This window comes from Zonotrichia leucophrys, chromosome 7 (genome assembly GCF_028769735.1).
Source record: "Zonotrichia leucophrys gambelii isolate GWCS_2022_RI chromosome 7, RI_Zleu_2.0, whole genome shotgun sequence".
In the NCBI taxonomy this organism is placed as follows: Eukaryota; Metazoa; Chordata; class Aves; order Passeriformes; family Passerellidae; genus Zonotrichia; species Zonotrichia leucophrys.
The window spans coordinates 25764580-25791136 of NC_088177.1; the positions used below are offsets into that span (position 1 = coordinate 25764580).

Below are 26557 nucleotides of genomic sequence, written 5' to 3' on the forward strand. Positions count from 1 at the left end.
AGAAGGCACACATGTGCAAATGATGAATTATTAGTTTGGAGACAGCTCACAATTGTCTGAGGAAGATGGATGGGGAAGTGGCCTTCTTGAAACTGTCAGCTACAGCTGCTGGCTCAAATCCAGTTTGCAATAGATGAAGCAGCCACGCTGACCTTTGCAGAGGATGTGCTGCAAATGCTTCCAGCAGGTCCAGCATCCTTCTGCAGAGCAGGATATGCAGAGCACGAAGAAAAGAACTGTGCTTTCTTTTCTTTTCCTTTAACCCTTCTGTATTATTGGTGCTGGGCAAACAGGAATGAAAATGGACAGAAACCCAGGCATGTGTGGCAGGAAGGGAGCTACAGTGAACAAATCAGTCTATTTGACCCAAATCACTTAGAGGCTAAGACAGGCAGAAAATTATGATTTATTGCAGAAACGGTTTTAAGCTCAAACATAGACATGCACACCACAACAAAAGCTTCTGAGGCATTATTAAGAATCAGTAAATAGAATAATTTTCATTAATGGGTGCCTTTAAAATTAAATTAAGTGAATACTGCCAGAGTCATGGGAAGGCCTACAGTAATAAAAGAGATTGTCTCAGTAAGCAAGCACTAAAGGAAGGAAGGCTGCAGTTTCAGGTGGCAATAGAGCAGCAGTGTGCAGTGACTAAGAAGCAGATGGGTTATAATATAACTCTTAGTTTTATCCCCTAATCAATATATGACCTCATTAATTTCAGCTCTTAATGTAATGCCTGGTATGAGGAGTTGCAGTTCAGAATATCTGCTTGTTGACTTCAGTCCCAGCAGAGCAGGACTGGGCTTGGTGGGAGCCATAAAAAACCTGATGTATGTCTAAGATCAAGTCATATGTTAGCAGTGCCCAAGGAGATTTTATCTCCTTTGCAAGCACATAGGGAACAACCCACTGCTGCTTGGAAGGCATCCACCCGGCTGTGCACCCGCAATACTTACAACTTCACAGTAACAGGAGACCTAAAGCACAGGCCCCTCAGCTCTACAAAACCAAAAATGTAGGTCTAGATCACAGAAATGGCTGGTAAAAGCCTGCTGACACAGAGAAGCCACACACTCATCCACTGGCTGCAGGAGTACTCACAAGCACTTCCCATTGTTTTAGACAATGGAGACCAGGAGCAGTAGATGCTTTGGAACTGAGGCAATGTGAGAAGAAATAAGATAGCAATGGTCAGCTTACCTGCAAATGTCAGGGGGTGTGAGACTGAGCCTGTTCTTGACCTGCTGCTGGGAACAGCTGGGAAAAGATCAGACCATGTGTGAATGTTAAAAGAAATTAACAGTGAAGCACTTTGAATGGAAGCCAAGCATTAGTGAGTGTCTGACCAAACAAGAAACCCTGAAACTCAGCAGGTTATGGTTAAATGCTATGGTCTGATGCTCTAAAAGTTAATTAAGTACAGAAGTAATGTGGGGCTTTTGTAAAGCTGGTTTCATGGTCATTAGTTGCTATGCAGCTAAACAGAATGAAATGCAAGGGAAGAAGGCACTAGCTGGACAAATTGCTCTTAGGCAGTTTTCCCAGTGAGAATGCTGCAGGGCTGGTTCTCTCCTGGTGCTCCATGAGGTACAAAAGACCATGCCAAACTTAAAGAGCCTAGTCTTGACCACTTGCCATTTTTTACCACTCTAAATACCTATCAATTTCCATTGCATTATGGCTGACTTACAGTAATGCATAAGGGAGGGGAAGCAGTTTCACTGAGACAATTAAGTGTGACTTGTAGGAAGGAGCTGGAACTCACAAACCCTCCGTGTAAAACTCTAAACTGGTGCTATTGCAACACACAGCAATCTTCTTCTGCACTGGGAGGGAAAGGCCACAGAGTCTCAGGATCAGCACGAGCACACTGCATCTCTGTGAGGGGAGTGCTCTGTGGCAGATAGCTGCCAGAATTGCTCTCTGCTTTTTCCCCAGAGCTGCCAGCACGGGCACATGTTAGAGCTGTAGTCAGTGCTGTCATGCTCTGGTTATTATCAGGAATAGTTCCTCTGGCTGCTGTCATTTGCACCAAGGACTGCAGATGCCATCAACGGATCAGAGAATTGTAAAGGTAATCTACAGCTCTCTTCCTCAAGTCAGTTGAGACCAGAATCAAGGCTTTTGTTTCAGAAACCAGAAACTCAGCAAAACTAATTTGTGGAGGTCCTATTAATGGGACACAGGAAATTACCTAAAGCCTTCATTACTTTAACTGGTAAAAGCAATTGCCTTGGCTGTAATACAGTTAAACTCTGTCTTCCCAAAGCTGCTGAAGACCCAGTAGCTCTGAGTTAGATACCAGTAAGTAGTTTTCACACAGATCTGAGAGGCACAGCTTAGACTATTAAAATATTATAGCCATAGGTTTCTGACAGGCTTGTTATTCGATTTTTTACTTGCTACAGGGGTTTCATCTGAGACTTTAAGGCTGATTAAGCTCAAAAATAGACATCTTCTGCTCCTAAAAAGCTTTGAAAATGTGTGCCTGAATATTAGAATGGGCTTAGTAAAATCAGTGTCCTCTCTTTGTTGCCTCCATAATTACTTTAAACTCGCAATCCTTACTCTAGCCTGTGGTCCCATTTCATACAGAGATCAGCCCCCAAATTCTGGCCTGAAGCATAGTGTTAAGAATTTTTACAGTGTATTATGAAGAGGAGACATAACAGAGGAGAATAACCTTTAAACAGATGTATTCACAGTAAAAGATGCACTAGTGAATGGTTAAGAGAGGGCACAGAGTTTATGACAAATGTCAGAATGTTTCAAAGATTCACTTCATTATTAACCATGAAATAACACAATGTATGTGAAATCACTGCTAAAAAAGAAAAGCAGTCTCTTTAAAATGTATTGAGTTGAAAACAGGGTTCATTATAGAAACACAGATAGAATCTTAATTATAGAAGCAATTGCATAGAGTAAGGTTCTGGCCACCCAATTTAGGAATCACAATGCAAGTATTTAAGAGGCTTAATGTGCCTGCTACTATTCAGCTGTAGATAGCAGCTGCCTTTGGGAGTACTGCAGCTAGGGATGCTGTGAAGAAGGGTTCATAATGAAGGATCAATTAAGTAATTTCCAACCAATTCATTACATGATACTTACATGAGTTGTCAGTCATTTTTGACCCGAGTGGTTAGTCTAAAATCTGGAGTTTTGGAAACTGCTTATACTAAGAGACTTTGTTGATAGTCAAAGATTTGCTGCCGCGCTCCTTTTTATTTACCAGGGATGTTTAAAATCCTGTTTTCTTAAATACAACAAATCAAATGAGAAATTTTTTTGCTCACAGAATCCATTCTGCAGTGTCTTGGGTGCTCAGTACTTTGTGTAGTGATGTGTACTACTTCTGCTTTAGTTCTATAAAGCATTTTAAATTCTTTGATCATGAATTAAGAAGTCAGCTCTACATTTTGCTTTATCTACAGTTTCTCTAGAGCTCTTTATCTAAAATACAGACTGAAACATTAATGACAGATGTTGGTCCACGTAAAAAACCTCCCAAAACAAAAAATTTACTTTGGAGTTTCCCAACTCAAATTTTACAGTTTAAGATAAAAGACCAGTAAGACAGGAAAGCAAATTTACAGCTTGACAGTACTACCAAACTGCCAGAGTCCGCTGAGGGATGTTCAGAACAGCTGTTGATAAAGACTCTTCTAAAAGAAATTAGTACTGGAGAAAGTCTTACACTACAAACTCCCTGTATTTAAAAATGAGTCATATATTAAATCTTTTAGTGTCCTGTCCTGAGCAGGGTCCCATTTATTGAGCCTGACACAAAGGTCCTTCTTGGAAAAAAGTCTAGACCTTTTCTGTAGGCTTTACAGAGTTATTGCAAACACATTGAGCATTAACAAGAGAAATTACACCTGCCCTGACAGATTTGACCAAGCAGAAGTGCCAAATATAGTTCTTGAATATCAGGGATAAAAGAAATCAGTGTGATGGTTTCATCCACAGTATTTGATTTTATCGCTTTGGCCTTCATAGGTTTGGTTGTCAGAGTGCAGGAGCAGTTCTAAAACTGTACTCTCACTTTGTACCAAGGCAGAGTTACCAGAGAGTTGCCTCTCCCAGAAGCTCTGTCACTTTCTTCTGCATCCCTAAGCCCAGAACAGGGGCCCTCTGAAGCCAGGCAGTCCATAAACGCTGACTGGTGCTGCACATATGCTCTGACTGGGCCACTTCTCTTTTGCCTAACCTGTGACATGTGAATAGGGTGAAAGAGAGAGAAATACAAAGCTCCTAGAAGGTCCTTCTTCACAGAAAGAAGGAATAAAACAAACATTGTCACAGGGAATTTGAGATAAACAGGGCAAATGCAGCACTCAGACTCTGACACAAGGATGATCTGGCCCCATGGGCTATACGTGTTCACAATGCTCCTCTTTCCTGCCCACAGAGCTCCAGCTCTCTGACAGCCCTCCTAAGAGCATTCATTAGTCACAGAAAGGCACATTCCTCCATCTTCTGGACAGCTACAAACTAAGCACCATTAGCCTCTTTCCAGCCAGACTCGAAGCAATACATTGCTCTCAGAGAAAGCTCAATCTACTTTAGCCTCAGGAAAAGACCCTTTTAGTCTTTGTTATATTTTTGAATTGTTTCATCTTGACATGTAATATGAAAGGTTCCATAACTATGCATTTCTTAAGTTATTTTTAATCCCCCCTTCAGAAAAAAAAACAACAAAACCAACATTCAACTCCCTGTCCTTTATCTTTTCTTGGCCTGAAAAGTCTTTTATGATTAATTTTCTTCTGCCTCAATAGCTGATAACTTCTTTTCCTGCAAGTCTTAAGGAGAAGGATTCTATCTTCCACAACAAGGAAATGTATTTTTTGAGCTTCTGCTAGTATTTATCACATCCCTGAGAAAGCAGGAGGCCTGTCCTTGTGAACATTATTTAATTTTAGATTAGGTTTGGGAGTTTGAATACAATTTAAAAAACTGGTAATGTAATACATGCCATGGGAGTGGCAATCCTCAAATAATGGCCTTAAAATCCTAGGAAGAATACTACTGGGTAGAATTATTCTGTAGGTGGAGCTTGTTAAAGCCAGATGACTGTTCTCTTAATGAGCTCTTGCTGGAGGGAGCAAATAAAATTGATAAAGAAGAGAGAAAAATCCTAGGACATAATCAGATCCTATAAGCCTAGCCAGAAAGCAGTGTCAACACAATGCAGCACCCAACCTTTCTCCAAAAAAAAAATTAGAATTTCTGTTCTCTCACATGTTCTAATGAGAGCAGCTAGAAGCTGGAGCTTAGGTTAATCCTTCCTTTACTGGCTATATGAGTGCTCTTGGCACCACTTCCATAGAGGAAATGCTAAAGGACTTCCTGGGTGAATTAGCAAAACCAATGAATTATTGCACAAGATAAAGTGCCAGAAGTCATTTTCACAGCTACCTAGATATGTTAAACTAAGTTAAAGAGTAATTTATGACAAGAATCACTGTCCCTGGACAAGCATCTGTTTGACATGGTTTCCATGTCACTGCAGGCAGATGGAGCTCTCCCTGCTTTCTGCAGTGTCCCCAAGGCAGCAACTGAGGATGTCACCCATGTGTTGAGCTTAAAAATCAAATGAGCAGTTTGTCATCTGAAATCACTGCACTGAAAGCCAAATGACACAGAACAACAATGCTTTCCCATACTGCTGACAAGAATGATTCAATGGCCCTTGCTAATGCCACCTGATCAGATTCATTTCTCAGCAAGCACAAAGTTTGGGAAACAAGAGCTGGTGGGCCCAGCTGGATGTGCTGGAATAGCTTTTATTTATTTTGAGATGGGATTTGCAGGTGTCAGTGCAATTGGCAGGACTGGTGATATAGCACCACTTGGAAAGACCCAGCCACTTTCTGGAGCTGCCCCTTTATTCCCGCTGGCACTGACTCCCCCTCTAGCTGTTCTGGGTAGATCACTACTAGAGCCAAGGGGTTTGAGTCCTGCAATACCTCCTTGAATATATGGAGCAGCTTTTATTCTAGAACACACTGTGAAGAGTGTGGAGTTAGTCACATAAATGACTGAACCTTAACCATGAGGGTTTCTTCCTTCTGACTTTATGGATAGTGCTAAAGTGTGACTTTGGAGAGAAATTATGTACAAGGCATTAGCTAGGACTTTCAAACATGTTTCTGGAAGATGTTTCATTTGTTTTCAGGGACAGACATCACTGACCAAGTGTATTTCTTTGAGTGTCTTTTCTTGATATGGTGTCAGATTCAGTGAACAGTGTGGTGTTACATGGGGCTTTTAACCTCCAACACAAACTTGGATGTTGTCCTAGGCCCAGACACTCCTGGAACAGAGATTTGGGCCAATAATCTGCTAAGCAAAACAACATCAAGGACAGAAAGAGTTAAATGGCTGAAGAAAATTGAGAACAGATGATCATTTGAATTTTTTTCCTACTTAAGTCAGCATGAAGGGGAAAAATTGCGGTCACCATAAGAGACTAACAAGCAGAAGCACAGAGGAAATTGCTGCAGCCAAAAACGAGGAGAGGAAAGGCAGTTTACCCACTGGCTTTGATGGAAGCCACAGAACTGCTTAGAAAAGGAACATGAGTGCTGCAAGAATCAGAAATTGCAGGCTAAGACCCTGATCCAGCAGGAGCTGGAAGAAGCCCAGGCTTACAGCCACAGGCCTACCTACAGGCAATTCTCAGATCCAGGTCTTGAGACCTGTCCTCACCTATACACCTGTGTGCTCAGTTTTGCTCCCCTGGCCTTCTCTCCAACTGCTTCTTCTTACTGCTTCTCTTCAATGAAAGCCCAGTGGGAAACAGAAAATCTGCTGACTGGGGGCTACTGACACAAGCTTTAGAGTTATACTTTTTCATTTTAGAATATCAAAGGCAGTGGGTCTTCCAATATGTCTGCATTTGGTACAAGCCCATTTTGTCTTTTAAAATATACAATGTAAGATTTGTAGGGGGTTTCTAGCACATCTCAGTTTAACTTTGTTTTAACTCCTTGTATCCTCCCTGGTAAAACTGGATACTCCCTTTTTCTCAATCTTTAAAATGTCCCTTATGCAGGGACTAAGCTGGGAAAATGTGAACCGGAAAGTAGCAATTTTAAAGTCTGATCAGCGCAAAATGCAGTCAAAATGCAAAATTACAGACATCTTGGAACAGTGACTCTTATTTGTTATAATTGTTTCTTTTTTTTTTAATACACAATTCACGACCTAACTCTGTCATAATGAGAAACAGATATTAGAGAGCTTTTGAATTAATTACTGTAATAAAAAACAGCTTAGATAATCCTGCTCAGTTAAAAAGCAAACAAAAGAGAAGCACAGTTAGTTTCTAGTTGCCTTAAAAAGCTATGATTGCAAATTGTTTAGTGCAAAGTGCTAGCAAAGCTGTTGAAACATATCAAAACACAACTACTTTAAGAACACCAACACAATTTCGGAAGACTGTCTCAGTCAATACCAGTCATTCATGAAGAAGTCCAAGCACATCAGGCACAGAGGTCTCCATCTCCTTCCTGTTCAATATTTTCTCTGTTCTTAGTGAAATTCTCGACTCTGTATAAGAGGGTTCCAATGGTTCACCCGTATCAAAAATATTAAGATGATTGAGGGGAATGATTTTATTTCTCCATTGTAAATATACAATACAATTCTCTATCACCTGTGAAATATTTCCAGCATGTTAGTATTATAATTGCTCAGGCCAAATAAATAGAAAAGATTAATAGATCTAAACCTTAAAATTTGATTCTTCTGATACCTGGAAAGGAGATGAAAATATTTAGTCTCCTTTTACACTGGATCTCTTATTGTTGGTTAGGGTTGGGGGATGTTTGTTGTTTGTTTGTTTGGGGTAGGATTGTTTTATTTTATTTTTTGCAGGTCTCTAGATTTTAAGGTAGTTTAGATACTATTCATTTACTAGTCAGGTCTGTCTCCTAACTGCAAGTGGAATAATCTACTCTCACTTCCAGGTATGTGCTCAGGCTTCACCATCACATACAGAAGGAAAATAGGAGATATCAGATTCATTCTCATTCTTCATCTTTAGAGATATCAAAGAAGAAATCTGGACATGAACCTGAAAAGGGATCTTGGACAATATAACCTGAGTAGTCACAGAGGAATTACAGTGCCCACTATTCTTATACCATTACCTGCAGCTGTACCACAGCAGCAAAGTTTGGCAGGTTAGAGTTGTTTGATATTCAGCCATGAAAGATGACCCTGAAATTGTAGCTGGAAACCAAGGTGCAGGCTGACAAAAGGGATGCAGAGCATCTCTTGTGATCACCCTGACCTTATTTTTCCCTAAACTCCTTTTTTCTTCTACTATAGTCACATCCCTTTTAGAAGCAGGGCAGTACACCTGGTTCTAGTTCATTCAGTTTCTCCTTAATTTTCCTTAGTGTAACTGCACTAAAATTCAATAGCATTACACCAGGGTGAAGTCATTTTTTTTAAATGTTAGGTTCTAAACTACCTCTTTATTTATGCTGTTAAGTCTTGATCTGTTAGAGAGCCATCAGCACATTACAACATAACTGCATAAATTAGGAATGTAATTTATCAAAGGTTTCCTGTTTTGCTGTTGTTTTTAAATAACAAACCAACTAAATCCCAGGAATTACAGTCAACTGGAAAACAATTGCAACCATTACTGAACCAGCTAAAAGCAGTTCAACAGCTGCATCTTATAAAATGTTACCAAGTCCAGAGACCTGCAAATAATACAGGCTCATAAAACTAGCTACAATTACAATGTGCCTTATGGAGCATGGGTAAATACAAAAGAAATTATAAAGCGCCTCAATTTCTAAGGTAGCTTAAAAGCTATTTGTAGGATGCAGTGTATAACAAAAGAATGTAAAATCAAAATACTCTGGGTAAAATATTTCTAACATTTGATGTATTTTTATATGCATGCTTTAAATCAATTATTTTATATTGTTTTCTTAATTTCTTATATAACAACTGATTAAGACATTTGGTCTGATTTAGAAATATATATCCAGTTCTCCATGAGAAGATTCTGTATAACTTACTATGTAAAAGATTTTCAAATAATAATTGATTTATTTTTAAAAATTGTCAAAGTCTGAATATGACTTGGTTTTAGTGGACAAGAACCTACCAAATCATATCTCATTCACAACTGGAGACAAAAGCCTGGATTTACAGTGTAATAGGGAAATGGGCCTCAATTTTTCTAAATCCTTGGTATTCTTTGTTGTAACTGCTGAACAGCTGCTCAGATTGCTGAATCTGCATTTCAGAGAGCACATCAGACTCAAGTCACACAGAGACAGAATAATCTGTTAGCTCAGATTTCTTTTTTCTACACATCTGTTTCTATGCAGTTTATTTTTCACTGCTTAACTTTGTCCTTTGCCATATCAAATTATTTTAGTAATGAAACTTGTATTATTTAGCCTAGGAAACCAACATCCAATTTTACAGACATCAACTGTTAGAAAATTAAACTGACTTAACATAGACAAACATAAGTAAAAAAATTGTGTGGAAGAAAGCTTTACCTCTCTACACAATTCCTCTTAGTACCTTTTGCTGAGTGATGTAGATGGTAAAAAAGGTTCCTAGTGCCTGTGGATGTAATGAAAAAATATTACTGCCAGAAAAATCTTATGGATCGAGAACTCTATAAGTAAGCGGTTAGGACTGGTAGATATTCATCTACATTTCTATTTACAAAATAACTTACTCCATGCTGATATCTATTTCAAACTATATGCAATGAACATCACTTAAGTGGTATCAAATTAATTCTTGGCTTCTTCTAATGTTTTACCACAGCCAAAAGGGTACTGTGCATTTCCTTTCTGCCTGCTGGACAACTTTACTAGTTTGAAATTAGCCCCATGTGACTCTTCTTTGGTGTAACAGTTCTCTTTCCCTTTTAATATGTACCCAAGTGGGTTTTTTTCTCATGTTAGAACAACCTCATAATCTGGTCTTCCATTCAAAGATGGGCAGAAGGAACTGGTTTGGCAGCATGGCACAGAAGCTTTCCTTGTGCACTCTCTCTCCCCTATACACACATTTGAAAGGATCTATTGATCCATTCACTGGAAGGATGAGAAATATGGAATGCTGGGAAGACAATATATAAAGAAATATAGAATGCTGGGAAGATAATATATAAAACATTATTTAGTTCTAAAATGTTGGGGATGTCCTGTATTTGCAGAATAATTTGTTTTTACAAGCCTAGAGACTGTCCTGGTTTAAGGCAGATTTGGGAGAAAGCCCCCAAGGGGGTTCCTTTAGAAAGCAATTCAAGTGGTCCCTCCCACAACTGGTGTGGGAAAAGATTTCCTTGGAGAGAAGTGGAAAAAACCCTGTTTATTAAGAGGCAAAGCACTCACCAGCACAAAAAAATGAACAATATTACACAATAAAACCTCTTGCTGCTCTGAGAGATGACAAACTCAGCAAGTTCCCTTAGTGGGCTGTGACTGGGCTCACTCAGTCTGTGTTCAGTCCCTCCAGTGCTGGAATGCAGCGTCCCAGGCCCTGGTGGCCACAGGTGTCAGCTCCTGGTGCTCTTCTGGGTTTTCAGTCCAGCGCAGGTTCAAACAGTTCCAAGAAGAAGAAAAACCACAGTCCAGGGAAATTCACTGCCTCAGCTAGCTAAAGACTAACTAAAAGCACAGGAGAGCTCTGTCCCACTGTCTGTGCTGCAGAGAGCACAGACCAGGAGAAGGATGCAGGGAGCAAGTGCAGCTCCTGATAACAAAGTCTGGGATTCTTCTCCCCCCCTTGCTCTCACAACCAGTCTTCAAGGTGCAAAACTTACTTCTGGGCTAAACGCATGAATGGGGATACAAGCATCATAAAAATCACCTCAAAAGGACAAGATGTACACTTGTATTGTGCCTTTTTAGAAATTTCCTATGTAGATGGATGAATTAGTAGCTCACTACATAAACCCTAAAGTGAGGGCGTGGTCATAGGGTAAGGGCCCTATGTTTGTTGAAGCTCTTTTAATTAAATGTATTTGCTAAAAGACTAGAGGGGAACAGGCATTCCTGTTGGAAATTCAAGCCATGTACATTTTTCTGAGAATCCTACCAATTCTCTATAGCATAATCCAGTGATTTCAGTGACTTTTTTGGCCACTTTGTCAGCTTAATGGAGACAGCTCTGATCTGAGCTATGGAATAAATGAGAGAGCCTTCAAACTCCCCTGAGAACCTCTATTCCACCTCTGGCCTGCTTCCAGTACAGCAGTAATTGTACAATTACAGCAGCATTATATATAGAAAATTAACATGAGTTCTCAAGTCGTTCAACAATAGCTAAGCATAATTATTTACACTGCAGTCACAGAATTTCTGAGAGGAAAAAAACACTAGGCTTTTAGGGAAGGAAAATTGTAGCAATTACTGGCCTAGTAGTTCTTTTTACAGTAATGTTGATGTATTTGAAAGGAAGAAATTTTTTTTAACTTTAACCTGCAACATAAGCTCTAATGTTGGAATCAGTCTGCACACACTCACTTCAGGAAGCAGAGGGAGCTGTCTGATGGCAATTACAGTTCTTACTGCCAGGGAGCCAGGTCACAATTAACAAGCTGGGACATCATAGCTTGCAAAAAGACAGGCCTCATATGCTTGGGAAGACAAAAGAAGACACATCACATTATACTGTAAGATAAAGCTGGCATTTAATTTATACCTACAGAATAATTACATTTACTTTTGCTATGACTGAGTAAAAACTAACAACTACTCACCAATATGGGGTATTTATAGTACAGAAACTAAACTGGATTCTTTTGTAGTGGGAAAATCCTCCACACTTCTGGAAAATTTGTAGATTAATAGAAGAGCCATGATATCCAAAACAGTACGAAGAAATATAGTACCCCTGAAACATGCCCGAGTCAGGTACAAGTAATAGACTTGTAAAGTGCAGCCAAGATAAGTGAACACAGTGAATTATTGTAGCAGCACACTTACTGGCAAATAAGGAGTAGTGGTTATAATGAATTAGTAAAAGACTTTTTTTTTTTTTTTTCACAAATAGGAAATCCTGCTGTAATCAAAACAGCTGTGGTTCTTTAGTTCAGCACTGGTAAACCCAGCATGTGGAGGTGTGCTGCCTGCTGCCCAGTGAAGCTGTGCCCCTTGAGATAACCAAGAGCTGTGCCAGTGTGTTAGTGATGGCCAGTGCTGTGAGTGTGGCAGGAGAGTGATCACCTGCAAGAGACACTCAATAAGGGCCTTGTCTTCAGAGGGTGCTCACAGCCAGAAAATGCAACAAGGAACCACAAGAAGCCCCAGCCTAATGGAAATAAAGAATTTATCTGGTGGTAAGGCTGGATGTATATCCACAAGAATGAATGCCAGTGTTACCCTGCAGGCAACCTTCCCAAAAGTAAAAGAACAGCTCAATTGAGATTAATGGTCTTTTTTGCTGAGGCCCAGGGGAAGTCCTAATAAGGCAATGTGTTAAAAAGTGAATGTAATTTATAATACATGCAAACTTTGGAAGGTATACATAGCAATTGACACTGAATGAGAAATCTCTTATGCCTTTCTCACGCTGCTTTTTAGAGACACTTTCTCCTGTTGGATTTAAAGTAGCATTCAAGTTTCTATTTTTTGGAAGGACAACATGCCATAATGGAAACTCTTAATGATGTCACACTGAGTAGGCACTGCTTCAAACCAGCTTGCACTGTGGCCACAGATGATAGACTTCTACAATCTAAGCTAAAGTAATTGTACTTACATGTGTTGATTTTGCTTGCAGTGACATTTTTTCTAGGTTTTCTTGAATGTTAAACTTAGGTTTTCTCCATTTCCTATCATCTGCACTGATCTTACATATTTGTGCTCACACAGTCATGACACAACACCTTTCCACAAAAAACAAGGCCATAAATTTTTATACAGTAATTCCTGCATCAAACCAACCATTTGTAGATGAACCAGACCGGTATCCTGTTAAAAGGTATGTAATTTGAGAATTTGAATTTGATATGATAGAGATTTGATCATTTATATAAATATCCAACACACACATACTTTTAAGGGTAGGGGAAAATAATTTACTGTTTCCTTCACTACATACTTGTTCAATATTATACTTCAACTGTCCTGAAAAATCCTACACAAAACAGTCACCATCATGCAAAACTTTTTGTTTTCTGATACACACTGAGTATGTAAGGCATGCACCCATTCTTCTCATTTATACCAATACATATAAATACATTCACAAATACACATCTCAAGTACACTTATCCAATCTGAAATAATTACATTCAGATGCTGAACAGAATACTTATACATAGCAGAAATAATTCAAGGTCTTCAGCTTTTTCTTTTATCATCATTACTAAACAGTGTTCCATTTTCCCCCAGTAGATAGAACTATTAAAACAGAGAAGCAGAACTTTTCTCTGTCTTTACCAGGTCTACCTAAAGTCCTCTTCTTGCATCTTACCTTTTCTTCTAACCAAAATTTTAATCTCGCTTTGTCCAAAAGTCTGATTCTTTCAAATAGTCAAAGGAAACAGAAATCCTTCTATGTTTTGCAGCCATCCTTCCTTTAATCTTTTGCTTTCAGATAGTGCTTGCATCTTCTCATCTCTTCCTCATTTAATTGCTGTTCTTGAGTGAGCAGTACTCCCAATTCATGTATCCTCACCCTCAACATAACTGTCACAGCTTGCAAATCATAAACCATTACAGGAGAAATCCAGGCAGGTGTAATTCTGTTGACCACAGAGAGCTGTGTTAACTACCCACAGCCTTGTTGTGGTCCTAACATTTTACTGAATAGTCTGTGCATAAGCTGAACATTCCTTAATACTCACACCATACAATCATCTTCCATAATTTTTAGTGCTCTACATGATGGTATTTGTATGCTACACTAATTGACTCATTAAGTTTCTTTGTAAGTATTTTTCTCATGACTAATTTGTTTCATAAAATATTTAACTTAAAATAAAACTTTTCTTAAGAAAACTCATCCTAATTGAAGGATGTTCATCCTACCCTAAAGCAATCAAAATAAAATTTCCTACATACTGTTAAAATCAATGACAGTCCTACAGATAATGCATAGAGCAGCAATTAATCAGAATTGATCTATACCATGAGAAAAAAATTATACTTCAATAAATTCAAAATGTACTCTTATTTTTCAATCTATTTGGTGTAAAAAAACTAAAATTATTTCATCTCCTGCAAGAGAATAGTGGGTTACCCCAAAGCATGGTTTAGAATCCAAGATTTTAAAGCACATTTTTCATATTACATACAGTACTAATGTCTCAACAATCCTGTCCAAACTGACCAAGGTTCTGTGCTTGTGGTTCTTCCTCAGTCATTGTTGGTACAAGCTCATATTAAATCCACAATTAAATTAAATAGCTGCCTTAACATTTGCCTTACTATTTTTAAGGCGAGGGATAATGTTGCGTGGCTTTTGTCTCATATTCTTAAGGAAACAAAAGATCTCACAAAAATTATATGAGACAAATTAGTAATTTTTAAGATAAACTTTTATTGAAAAATTAAAACTGCATTGCATAACTTCTTTATAACTTCAACATTTCTTAAACCACAAAACAGAGATTCTGTTTAAAAAATCCCTTCCTATTTGTCACCATTCAAAAAACAGATTATGAGCTAACTTCATGATGATTTTAAAATTCTGGATTATTCCCAAGGCCCCTGCTTCTGGCTGTCTGCCATGAATGGTATAATCTATCTTCTCTAAAAATTACCTTTAATAACACAATCAGAATTTTTCTCATTCAAAATCACCAGCTGCTCTTGATTTTTATCCAGTGGTCAGTCTTTTCCAAATAAATGATATCATTTCATAAGCACTGCAGCTACCTGTTCAGCTAAGATCTTGCCTATTGTTTAATTGATCTGAATTCACACATGCAAAGTTACAGTGATTGTCCCTGTGATTTTAAAGGCAAAATTGCTAGCTCAGAGTGTAATTTAAACCTCAGAAAAACAAAGTTGCTCCCATGGAGTTAAAATGCTTTACATTAGTCAATACTCCTGTATATCCTTACATCCTAATCCCTCACAGTCAATAGTATATGGATTTAAAAGAAGGAAAGTTCCAGGTCAGTGTTAGTCTGAGAAGCTGTGGCATATTACTCAGATGGAAATGACCTAAAAAGAAAAAAGATGAGTTTTCTCACTAATGACTACAACTGCTCTGTTAAAATCAATTAACCAAGTCAGAAATTAATACGAGCACGGTGCCTGTTGAACACCTTTTTGCTATATCTCATAGGAAAACACCCCAGAAGTTGATATTAGAATCAAAAGCTTTGCAAAAATCCAATTGTGGTCATCTGTGTCAAGACACAACACTGCAGAAAAGCAAGATAAATGCAGAGGGTAGGAAGATAAATCCAAGCCCTCTGTCTTTAGAGACAGCACCTATGCATTGAGGGTCTCACTTCCCAAACAAGCAGGAGGAGCTCCATTATTCCCGCTCAGCTGCAAACCATCAATGGCAAAAGGATGCTTTTAACCTTCAAAACACAAGGTACTTCATAAAAGGAAGAAGCAGAAATGTTAGTGAGCAAAACGTTATACATGCCCTGAGGAGGTCTAGATCTGTTTCTGACTGCATTTCAGAACTGTCAGGGGTGTGCTGTAGGAATGCCATCAGCTGTATTCTGGTCCTTCCTACAGCTTCATGATCAGGATGAAGATGGTTCTCTTCACCTTATTTATTTGCTTCAAGGAGAATTAACAGCTCAGATACATTAAACTACTATTAGAATGTTGAGATGGTGATCTGGTTACAGGGTTCTTGAGGTTAAAATATTAAGGTTAGAGGACTGAGGGGAAAATGGAGCTTTAGCAATACCATTATTGACAAGGGAGATGGAGAAAATCAGAAATTCCCACCTAAGAACTGGGGTAATCATAAGAACCATGGCATTTGTGTGGAAGACCTAAAATCCTCTAGTGAAGCTAAGTCATCAGTTATATGTCTTTGGATTAATTATATTAGCTCATATTGTTTCTCATAAACAAGAAGTACTGAAAGAATTTTTTCAATTTTCTGTAGCTGCCCTTTGAATAAAGTAAAACTGAGACCAGATTTCAGACAGAAGTCTGAAATAAAAATGTGACGTGCTTCTTCAAAAAAAGCTTCTTCCTGTACTCTAAGAACAGCTCTCAATGAGAGGTCCTCTAGTTTTGATGAATAGCTGGTATCTATAAAGTTTGGCATTCAATATTATGGAATTTAGCACTAAAGTCAATGTTTATGCCAACTACACCTGTACTGCAGGCCTCAGGTCATACAGCATGGATGTTTCCATCAGGAAATGTCAAATATTGACTACAAAGTAATACAATGGGCTTATAATTGAGCAAGATTGAGGTTTGAGATCAAGAAGGAAAGAAACCAACAAACACTGTCTTGAAAAAATCTAATGAAAGGAATACTGCATTGGTATGATTACTAGGGGGTTTCATGATATGGAGTAACAATGCAGATCAATTTAGAAAGTCATACTCATAAATCTAAAGGTCAGTGACAATAATTTTTAGCTTCAACTCGATTTGAAGAAAAGATTTTACAGAAGATTTTGAAAGAGGAATAAGCAAGAGTTCTATGAAAACCTGGAAAGGCTGTGCTGTAGGAGACAGCATTTACTGTAGCAGCTTCTCCCTTCTCCCTGTGCTAACACAAACCTGAGACAGCATCCTCAAAGCACAGCCGGTGGCACCTGCGGGACGGAAATCTCTCTTACCTGTAGCTGTCTTTCCACAGGACTGACAGGGGCCAGAGAGACTGCAAAAACTGCATGGCATGACTGTATTTCTCTGAAAGTTTCTAAAATAATTCAATTTTATTACTGAGGTGGAGGGAAGGGAAAAAAAGCAATTAATTACTGCTTTGCAAAGAATCACGTATGAAAACACTTGAAATTAGCATATTCCATTTATCACCATGACACTAACTCAGTGAACAGAGGATTATTGAATCTCCATTTTGTTCCACTGCTGTGTTTCTAGTATGGACTTTTCCACTCAGTAATATTGATTAGCTAATGATTAAAATTGATTAAGCTGCAGATGAATCTGGTGTCTATACTTTGAAAAGACTAACCAGTTGAAATTATTGGGACAAGCTGGCTGTATTAAAAGATACTGAGATTACTTTTGGTTTTATTTATTTTATAAGCTCCAAATTCCATTTTAGTGAAATTCCATTTCACTAAAAGAATGATGTGGTTAAAACTCCCACAGAATTTAGTTAAAATGGTCACAGAGGTCAGTTCTGAAATAAAACTCAAAAACAGGGGCCTTGGGTAGCAATCAATATTCACTAGAAAAGCATTCAGAACACTGAACAGTCTGACTTTACAATAAATAAAACTGAAATTTCTAATAATTCTAATAGATTAAAGGGATCCCATAATTTGATAGTCTATACACAATGTCAGAATTCCTTATCTTCAGTAAAATTATCTGTAAGTTATACTTTAAGGGCACTAGGATTTAAACAAAAGTGTCAACTAATATTTTCTTATTTTTTCTTTGGCTCACAAAGACACTAAAATACCATAAACATTATTTAGAACTTCAATAATATATAAATAGGTTACATTACAAACAGAAGAAAATACAAGACAACTCTTCAGCATGGTAAATCTCTGCATATAAATAAGCAAATGTTTCAGATACCTACAATTAAACAGTTATCTTGCTGTAAAACTATTACATTTAAATCCTTTTACACAAAGTAATTTAACAATAATATACACAATCTACACAAATTAACCTCTAAAAATACAGCAATAATATACCTGTTACAATGACTCTGCTACTGTCATCCCCTGATTTGACACTAAAGGGCAAGTACAACTATTTTACTCAAAGGTGCTCTTAGAGATTGCTGTTTTGTATGTGAGAAAAGCACCAACAATAAGATCTAATACTGTTATACATTTTCTTTAGCTCCTAAGAATCTACATTTTAGAAATGTTTCTATATGTCTGTTTCTGTCTGGCAGAAAAACTTGTAGCACATTATCCACACCAAAGTTGTTGAAGGAAAACTTAATTTTCTTAAAGTGGAAAACATGCTGTGGCTTTGATCTAAGTTTATAACCACTTTATATATATATATATGTATGTATATATATAATTATATATATTTATTTATACTGTACATATATACTGTGCAGAGTTCTTAATTTGCTATTTTAATATCTATTAATTTTCTGCAGTCTACAATAAACAAGACCAATGTAAGAGTCAATAGTACTTCAACTTCAAGATAATACATTTTCCCTCAATAATATGATCTAACAATACATATATATTTCAGTAGCCTATAGTTGTTTTGTTTAAGGATGTCTTAGGAGATTGCAACTTACAGAATTTCCTTTAAACATGTTCTGCAGAACTGGGTTTAAAAAATAGCCAGTGCTGGAAAACAGTGAATTCCAGAAATAAATCATTCAACCACTACAGCTCCTGCCCCAGCCTCTCAATTTCCTCAATGAGGAAGTCAATGTCAGACTTAGTTGCTGCTGGGTTTGAGATGACCATTCGGAAGAAGTTGACTTTATCTCCCTGAGGCTGATATCCAACCATGGTGGTGCCTGACTCCATCATCAATGCCTTGATTTTTGGTGCCACCTTTATCATAAAAAAAAAAATCACAAAAAGAGAGAGAGACACACACACACAAAGAGAGAAGAAAAAAATTATTCTTTCCTTGTACATCACAGCATTTCTTAATTCAGAAAAAAGAAATCGGCAGGCATTTGTTTTAATAAAAGATGTCTGTAACAAGAAAAAGCTTGAAAAACTAAATAAGATTTAAAAACTAAGTAAGGTTGGCTAATTAAAGAAAAATTGACAACAATAATATCCATCTTTTTGATTTACAAATTAATAGTATCCCAGAGTATTTGCTGTATAATTATTTTATATATTAAATGTATATCTCATTTCTTTGTGCTGAAGATTTTGTCATGATGAAACATTTTCTGCTTCTGTATGAATGTCCACTCCAGACCTTCTTGAGGGTAGTGGATATTTTCCATGAGAATATTATGTATTCTCAAAGAATTTTATATGGGGGGACAACAATGGAAATTTTTCAACAAGATCTAAGTAATAAGTAATATTTTTTGTTAGGATAAGCCATGGAAACCTTCCAGTAGTTTTGCAGTACTGTGCATTTACCACAATCTCACTTCCTTGGTTTAATTTACAAGGAATAATGTTCTGACAGTCTTAATATTTGGTATTGACTAAGCCCAGTTTTTCCATCCAGACTTTCATTCTCCTGCTCTACTCTCTGCCAGGCAAGGTCAGATGTCTGGCTCTTTCACTGTTTTGTAGAATGCTTTATGGTGTCCTCTAACATTTAACAGGGTTAAATCAAATATTTCATCCCTCTTGCTGTTTCTTACTTCTTACCGCTATCTTCCTCTATTCTCTCTTTGTTTTGGCAATTTCTTTATCTAACATGGGACTGGCTTGACTCAGGAATTTTACCCAGGAATTTCTAGTCCCTTCTATTCTCTTCCCCCATTGTGATGCAGCCATTAAATCCTCTACAAAATCTTCCAAGTTTGCTCATTCTTCTCCCTGCCTTAACAAACACTCACACATACAGACACAAAGAGCAATTATTTTTGACACTGTGATGTCATTCTTTTGTCTCCTGAATGTATTTCATTCCTCTTCTGTCTAAAACACTACTACAAAATTACTGTATTTCGCTTCCCTCAAGTCCTGAATAACATTCTATCTTTTCTGGTGGTGCTTCTATGATGCCTTCCCTTTCCTCTACTACTTCAAATAAATGTATCCCAAAGTCCTCCAAAGGGTGTTCATTTTCGCTGATATGCATTAATGCATTGGCATTTAAAATCAGAATAAATACCTGAGAAGGAACTCACAGGTTTTCATGTCCTTTACCTGTCCAAGCATTTTCCAACAATTACCCTCTGTTTCTCTTGTAGATAAGCTGTCCTATCCAAAGGCCTAGCTACTTTTTGAAGGCTTGTAACACTTTGAGCACAGGATAACTGAATATGTTCTGAATCTGGTTCTATAGGGAAAACATTACTTGAACATCAATATAAATGAAAGACACAAGTGAACAAATATCAAGGCCATTACAAGCAATGGAGAACTGACATCTCAGAATTTGGAATTATCCTTTTACATTTAACCAAAAATACTTACCCTGTGTAACTTTTCTCGTCTCTCATCAGAGTCTGGCATGCCCCTGAGACTTGGAGGAATATACCAAAAACATACATTTGTATGCTCTGGCTGCAAAAAGAACCAAACATATGCATCAATTAAAAAAATTATACAGATCATTCCCACACTAAAGGCTAGTCAGTAACATATTTTATCACAGACATGAAAGACAAAATATAGTATTAACTTTCCTAGTCCTGCATGTTAAAGAGACAGAAATGGATTACAGTACTGCTGCTTGCCTCTGCTGCCTTAGATTCCCTATACATTGTCCCATTTGCAATATTTAGGTTGCTAATGAAGTGCAAGTGCTTTTCACCCTTGTGCAGTTCTATGAGTAACTGCTTTTCAGGATCACAGCAAGGGCAATCCAATTTTCCTTTCCTTAGCAAAGGGAGAAATGAAGTTTATACTATGATCCAAAGGTTTCTGTACTGGCACTGGCAAAAGAATATACAGTAAAAACAGCAGATTCTCACTTATGTACTAATAATCTCAGTATGAGTAGGTTGTATTAAAGCGTTCTTCATGCCCTAAACTGAGAAGGCCTCTGTGGAAGAAGAGGAGATAAACCTGACATTTATGGTACAAAACCACACGCATTTGACAAAAAAATCTGTTTAGATGCCAATAGTCATCTAGTTCTTTAGAAAATCAGAGCAGTTTTGCATAGCTGTCTTGAAGAACTGTGAGAAGCATGAAGACAGATTTGGCTCACACATATGTGAAAGCAAACTTACCTGCCCTTCAAATACCATCTCAAATTCTTCTCTGTTTTTGATTTTAGTGTAGAGATATTCTGCCAGCTCCAGGCATTTATTGATCTGATTTTCAAATCCTACTGTACCCTATTTTAATAAGAAAGTAGGTATTAGTTATATGGTCATTTTTTTTCCTGCTCTGATGCAATCACCTTTTCAGATAAGTTTCACTCTTAAATATTTTCAGGCAGAAAACATTTAGCAGTATTATTTCTTGTAACTTAAAAGCAGCATTAACCAAGGTTAAAAAGTGGCTAAAGGCGGCGCAGTTGTAAGTCGCTATTTGGTTTGTCTCATTTTAAGAGAATTTATTATGAAAATAACAAGGATTTTCGCTATTTTTAGTAGATTATTTTAGGTCTTTTATATTTTTTGGGCTTCCAAAAACATTATAGATATTATGTCCTGGCTTCACAGCTGCTGCTGAAAGACCAGAAACTTAGAATGGGAATTCAGTTGAAAGTGTAAGAATTGGGAAGTAAAATATTTCCTCTGAACAGTTTGCTACAAATGTGAATTTAACCAGCAAGCAAAAGTCTGCCATACGTTTACCATGTCACTTGCCTACCCGCTGATATCTTGTCAAGGTCATAATCCCAGAAAAAGTATATGAATATTGATAATAAATAGTTGGTTTTTTTTTTAAAGTACACTTTGTACATAAATGAAGAATCAAGCATTTTCTCCCAAAGTGAAAATTGGTTTATGATTTTGGAGTTTATAATTAGATTTAATATCAATTTTATTTTAAAAATTAGACTCTGGACAGGTTACCCAACTGAATTCCCATTTTGCCAGCAGAAGATCAAGAATAACAGTAATGAGATGACTGCAGATAAAGCAACAAAAATGGAATGTGTTTTCTTGACTACATGAATCCTCATCTTGTGAACATGTAAGCCTGGCCAAAAGCCCATGCTTAAATTCAGCCATCCAGGCATACCACAGTAGTACCAGAATAACTGTGGAATCGTCACTTGGGCAATGCTAGCTCAGAAAAAGGCCTTGTTTTGAGTTAAAAAGTCACTTATAAAATCTATACATTGAAATGTCATATTCAAAGGACCCTTGTAAGTCATCAAGGCTGCTCTGCTGTTACAAGTAATCTGTCATAAAATACTATCCAAGTTTAGAGCATCACAACAAGAGATCATTTTGGTGCCCTGCACTCTATGGTTTTTCTGCAGGACTCATCTAGTGACTTAAATCTTTCTTCTAATTGCCATCTGAATTTACTGACAGCTAGCATTGTTCTGCAATTCACACAGTACCTTTCTGAGTTAACACTTGGATATTTCTGTGTTTAGAGATTGTAATGACACAAACATGTATGTTAAAATGAAGTATTCCATTACATGACACTTAGAAATTAAATAAATACATTTCTGTTTTTGAGCTAAACTTTTGTTATTTACCTTTGCTTTCCACATCAACCAGAATTTGAAAATGTCTACATGTCGACCACACTGTATTGCCTTATCTCCAGTGTCATAGGAGACATCATACTGCTTGTCTGGCTGGAAGAGATAGCCTGCACACATTTGATTGCAGCCCTGAAGGATACCCTACAACAAAAAGCATGTACACTTACATTACTTACCTGGCATTTGTGCATGAGAGAATGTACACATTAATAATGTATAAAAATGTATTTCAAACTTGTACAGGAGGATTGTTCTTTGATGGGACATATTATAACATACTGATCCTGTTTTGCAAACCTGAGCCACAAAATTAATTTCATTAACCTAAGGTGGTTCTCTTAGAAGTCTCTGAGTAGCCATATGGTCTTACACACAGAAACACCCCCCTGAGAAAACATTCACAGATTAATTTCGAGACTTAGTTTGTGATATTAGCTTTCACCACTTCAATTTATAAGGCTATGTTCTTTAAACTTAAATTTATGATTTGCTAAATTACACACTAGAATAAAGCTGTGGTCTCTCAATGCAACAGATTGCTACACAAAATGGAGTGAAAAAATGTAATCGAAGGTTTAAACTTTGAATGTTGTTCAGCTTTATGACACTTAACATTAGGGATAAGTATAAGCACAAATAACATAAACTGGACATTTTTTGCATATAAATAAATATGGTTCACAAACCAATAGAAATCTAGGGACTACTGGTAAAAATGCCTGGTGGAAACACCAAGCAGCAAATTCCTTATGTTACACAGAAGTCTTATATGCGACATGTCTAAAATGGTTCGTATTTCCTTTAGAAATTCCTTAAAACTGCTTTTTGCAAGAAACTTGAAGACACCAGTGTGTCTCATAAATGCAAAAACATCTATCAAAGTTCTCATACAGAGAACAAAAACTCTTGCCAGAATCCTGCAATAGCTGGCACAATAAGCATGCACGCCACTAAACAAAGGCTTGTGCTTCCCTTCAATAGATGTGTTTTACAAAGGGAAATAAATGCTGCAGTCCTCAGTTTAGAGATGGATTGGAAAAGCAATGGCAGACCTGGGGCTGCAGCTTCCAATTCTTCCATCCCAGTTCTATACACAGGGATTACTGCTTCAACTAAGTGCTTCTAGTAGCAATTGGCATACAAGAGGTTAGTAGGCAACATCATTAGTCCTATCCACATGTGATACCACATATGATATGATTTTTTCTAATCATTTAATAAAAATATGTATTGCTTAAAAGAAACAAGACACAAGGTTTTTCTTTAATTGATGACAACTAAGAATCTAGATGCTAGCCCTAAGAGCCATAATAAGACCAGCATGTTTTCTTTTCAACAGAACTGGGAAACTTCTAAACCACTGTGTAAGGTAAAAACTTGCTTCTTACTTAAGCAGTTTAGACTGTGACCAAGTACTAAAGCAAAGGCTCTGTGTTCAATGTATCACAGAAACAAGGGGGCAGGTTGTCAGTACATTAGCATGGTTCTGTTGTTGCTATCAGAATATGCACAGATCCAACAGGTGAGGATCTGACCCACGTTGTCTACTACTTTAATTTAAAAAAGCCAAAACCCCTAGGACAGATAAAACAACTTCCAAAACACAGTGTAAATCCACACAATTATTCCTTCCAAAAGAAGTTTTGAAATGAAACAGATTTTGCAGTACCCTCTTAAAAAGTAGGGCTGGATATTTACTTTTTAAAAAAAATGTTTAATTATTAAATATAAGGCAGACCTTCTCCCGGACAAGAATGGCAGAACATTGTAACAACACTCCCATCATCTTGTGTGGATTCCAAGTGACTGAGTTGGCTCTGCAAAAAAATTACACATTCAGATAGGTTTGGAAAACAGAAACTTAATCTGAAGCAGTCACCTTTGTTTTCTGCTTTCAGCTGCAAATACAGGGAGTTTTGACCATGATGATATCACTGGGTATTATTGCTTTCTTATGTGTCTTCTTTCCCAGCTATGCTGTCCGGGAAAGGAATTTTTTTCATGTTAACATTGCAATATCAGACTTGTGATTATTTTATATTATTACTAATATCAGCTAATAAGTATCAGCCTGATTAGCTGATACAGTAACATCATCCCCAGATGAGTTCTCTTCTAGAAATAGCACTAATAAAAATAACAAAACCTCTTTGATATGTTCTATCGATTCAGGGTACTGATTGGGGAAGTGGGGATGTCAGACAATTAAGGAACTAATATGAATTGTGGGAGAATACAGTTCTTTACTGAACAGCTGCTGGAAAAATAGAAAGGAAATAAAAAGATGTTCTGCATGCTTACCTGCTTTTCCAGTTAGAGCCACAGCCCTTGCTTGTCAAGCCTGTGGACTGTTAAAAGGCTCTAAAACCTTACATCTTATCCTACCATTCTCTATGGAAAGCTTAAAATTTCTTACATGTAAACACAAGTCAATGGACAAGATCACCTAATTTACAACTCAAACAGATGTTCTGTATTTTAACATACTATCCTAGACAGTTTAATGGTGACACTGAAATAAATGTGCCAACGGTGCACATCCATTGACCTTTCCACCCCAAGTAATTAATTACCAAGCGTCCCCTTGATTCACTGCATGTTCCAGAGAAGCAAAGTGCATAATTGTATTTCACAGGCTATGCATGTGTTTTTACAATGTGGTTGAAAGAAAATTGAAAGGTATTTCCTCCTCTCCAACATCCTGCTCTCAGAGGACACAGACACAACCATTGTTTCTCTGTTTTGAGTAACACAGTGATGTCTCCACCCCAGTCTGAGGACCACTGATTTCCAGATACAATTTCAATCTCTGTATGTGCTAGATTAGACTGTAGCACCCCTCAGCTGAAGGAACAGTGCAGCCTGTGCTGTACCTGGGGAGCTCACCATCCGACATCAGCTGCTTATGCAGTGCAAACCAGCAGATAAATAGCTCAGACTTATCTTTTAGAAAAAGTTCACTAATAGTTCAGATGAAGCAGTCAGGAAAATGGAATTTATATAACAACTTGTTTCCTTTTGAAAACACCATGCCTTCAGTTTAGCACATTCATTTAACTTTCAGGGTTTCAAACAAAGACAATTTCAAGTGGTTCCTCACAAGGAGCATTAGGTTTATGTTAACACGAAGCTGTTGCTCTCTCCTCAGTGCAGCCCCCAGGCAGAGGCTGTCCCCCACAGGCAGTCCCAGCTCTGTGCCGTGGCAGCATGCCAGCCCTCCATGCCAGTGTGCCCAAGCAGGCCAAGTACAACCTGTGTTATCAGGAGAGCCCAGCTGGGGCCCGTGACAGGCAATTACCCCGTGCATGTGGGCCCCATCCCCTGTCTGAAACCTGTATAGCTGACTGGGAAAGAAATCATTTCACGCTTCATAGCCTGCTGCTTTCTGTATTTACTTAAAATTATGGCCTTAATTAGCACCTTAGGGTTGACCTCAGGTCAAAAGGGGTGTGCCAAACTCCTGTGACCAAACCTCTGTATCTTAAGAAAATTATTTTGCAATGCTGACTTAATATTAGACATGTTGCCGTGACTCACAAGTAAATTGGGCTGGGCAAATGTTGACTGGATTCTGCTGCTTCAGGGTACTGCGCGCCATATGCTGCTGTCCTTGCAACAGAAAGGTCCCCATGGTTTTGCTGCCAGTCCTTCCATACACTATCCTTGATGTTGTACTTATTCTTCACTTACTGCATGAGATGCCCACATCTAGGACAGTTTGCTTTCCCTAAGGAAGAGCATTGCTCACTATACTCATTTTACTATTTTACACAGTGCCATATTCAGAATGGCCAACTCAGGGAGCAATTTGATGCTAATTTAAAAGTACATGGATAGAGCTTGCTTCCAATATTTTTTGTTTCTCTGAAGGCTGATAGCTGCAATGATGGAAAAGATCTAAAGTTTGTGATTCTTCATTGCTTTTCAGATTTTTTTCAGATAGGCACCATTTTATGGTTGAGTGCTTTCAGAGAAAATCTAGAGATCAACACACCCATGGGATTATAAATATAGCATCTTCTACAGACTTGTCATTATTGGATATGGGTACAACTGTGCCAAAGACTATGCCTGGAATGACTCCTGAGTCAAAATTGTAAAAACCAGTGGGA

The 26557-nt window shown here is 37.6% G+C and overlaps 1 protein-coding gene across 1 annotated transcript in view; it reads right to left on the reverse strand.

Annotated features, from left to right (window-relative positions):
• Positions 1–14527: 14527 nt before the first annotated feature.
• Positions 14528–26557, reverse strand: part of GAD1 (glutamate decarboxylase 1) — a 33332-nt gene continuing 21302 nt past the window's right edge. Inside the window, exons 13-17 of the mRNA XM_064718356.1 lie at positions 24184–24262; positions 22437–22586; positions 21001–21108; positions 20240–20329; positions 14528–18676 (exon numbers count right to left, since the gene is read on the reverse strand). Of these exons, the coding sequence (XP_064574426.1) occupies positions 18503–18676; positions 20240–20329; positions 21001–21108; positions 22437–22586; positions 24184–24262 (601 nt within the window). The 3' untranslated portion in view covers positions 14528–18502. The remainder of the gene's footprint in view (positions 18677–20239; positions 20330–21000; positions 21109–22436; positions 22587–24183; positions 24263–26557) is intronic.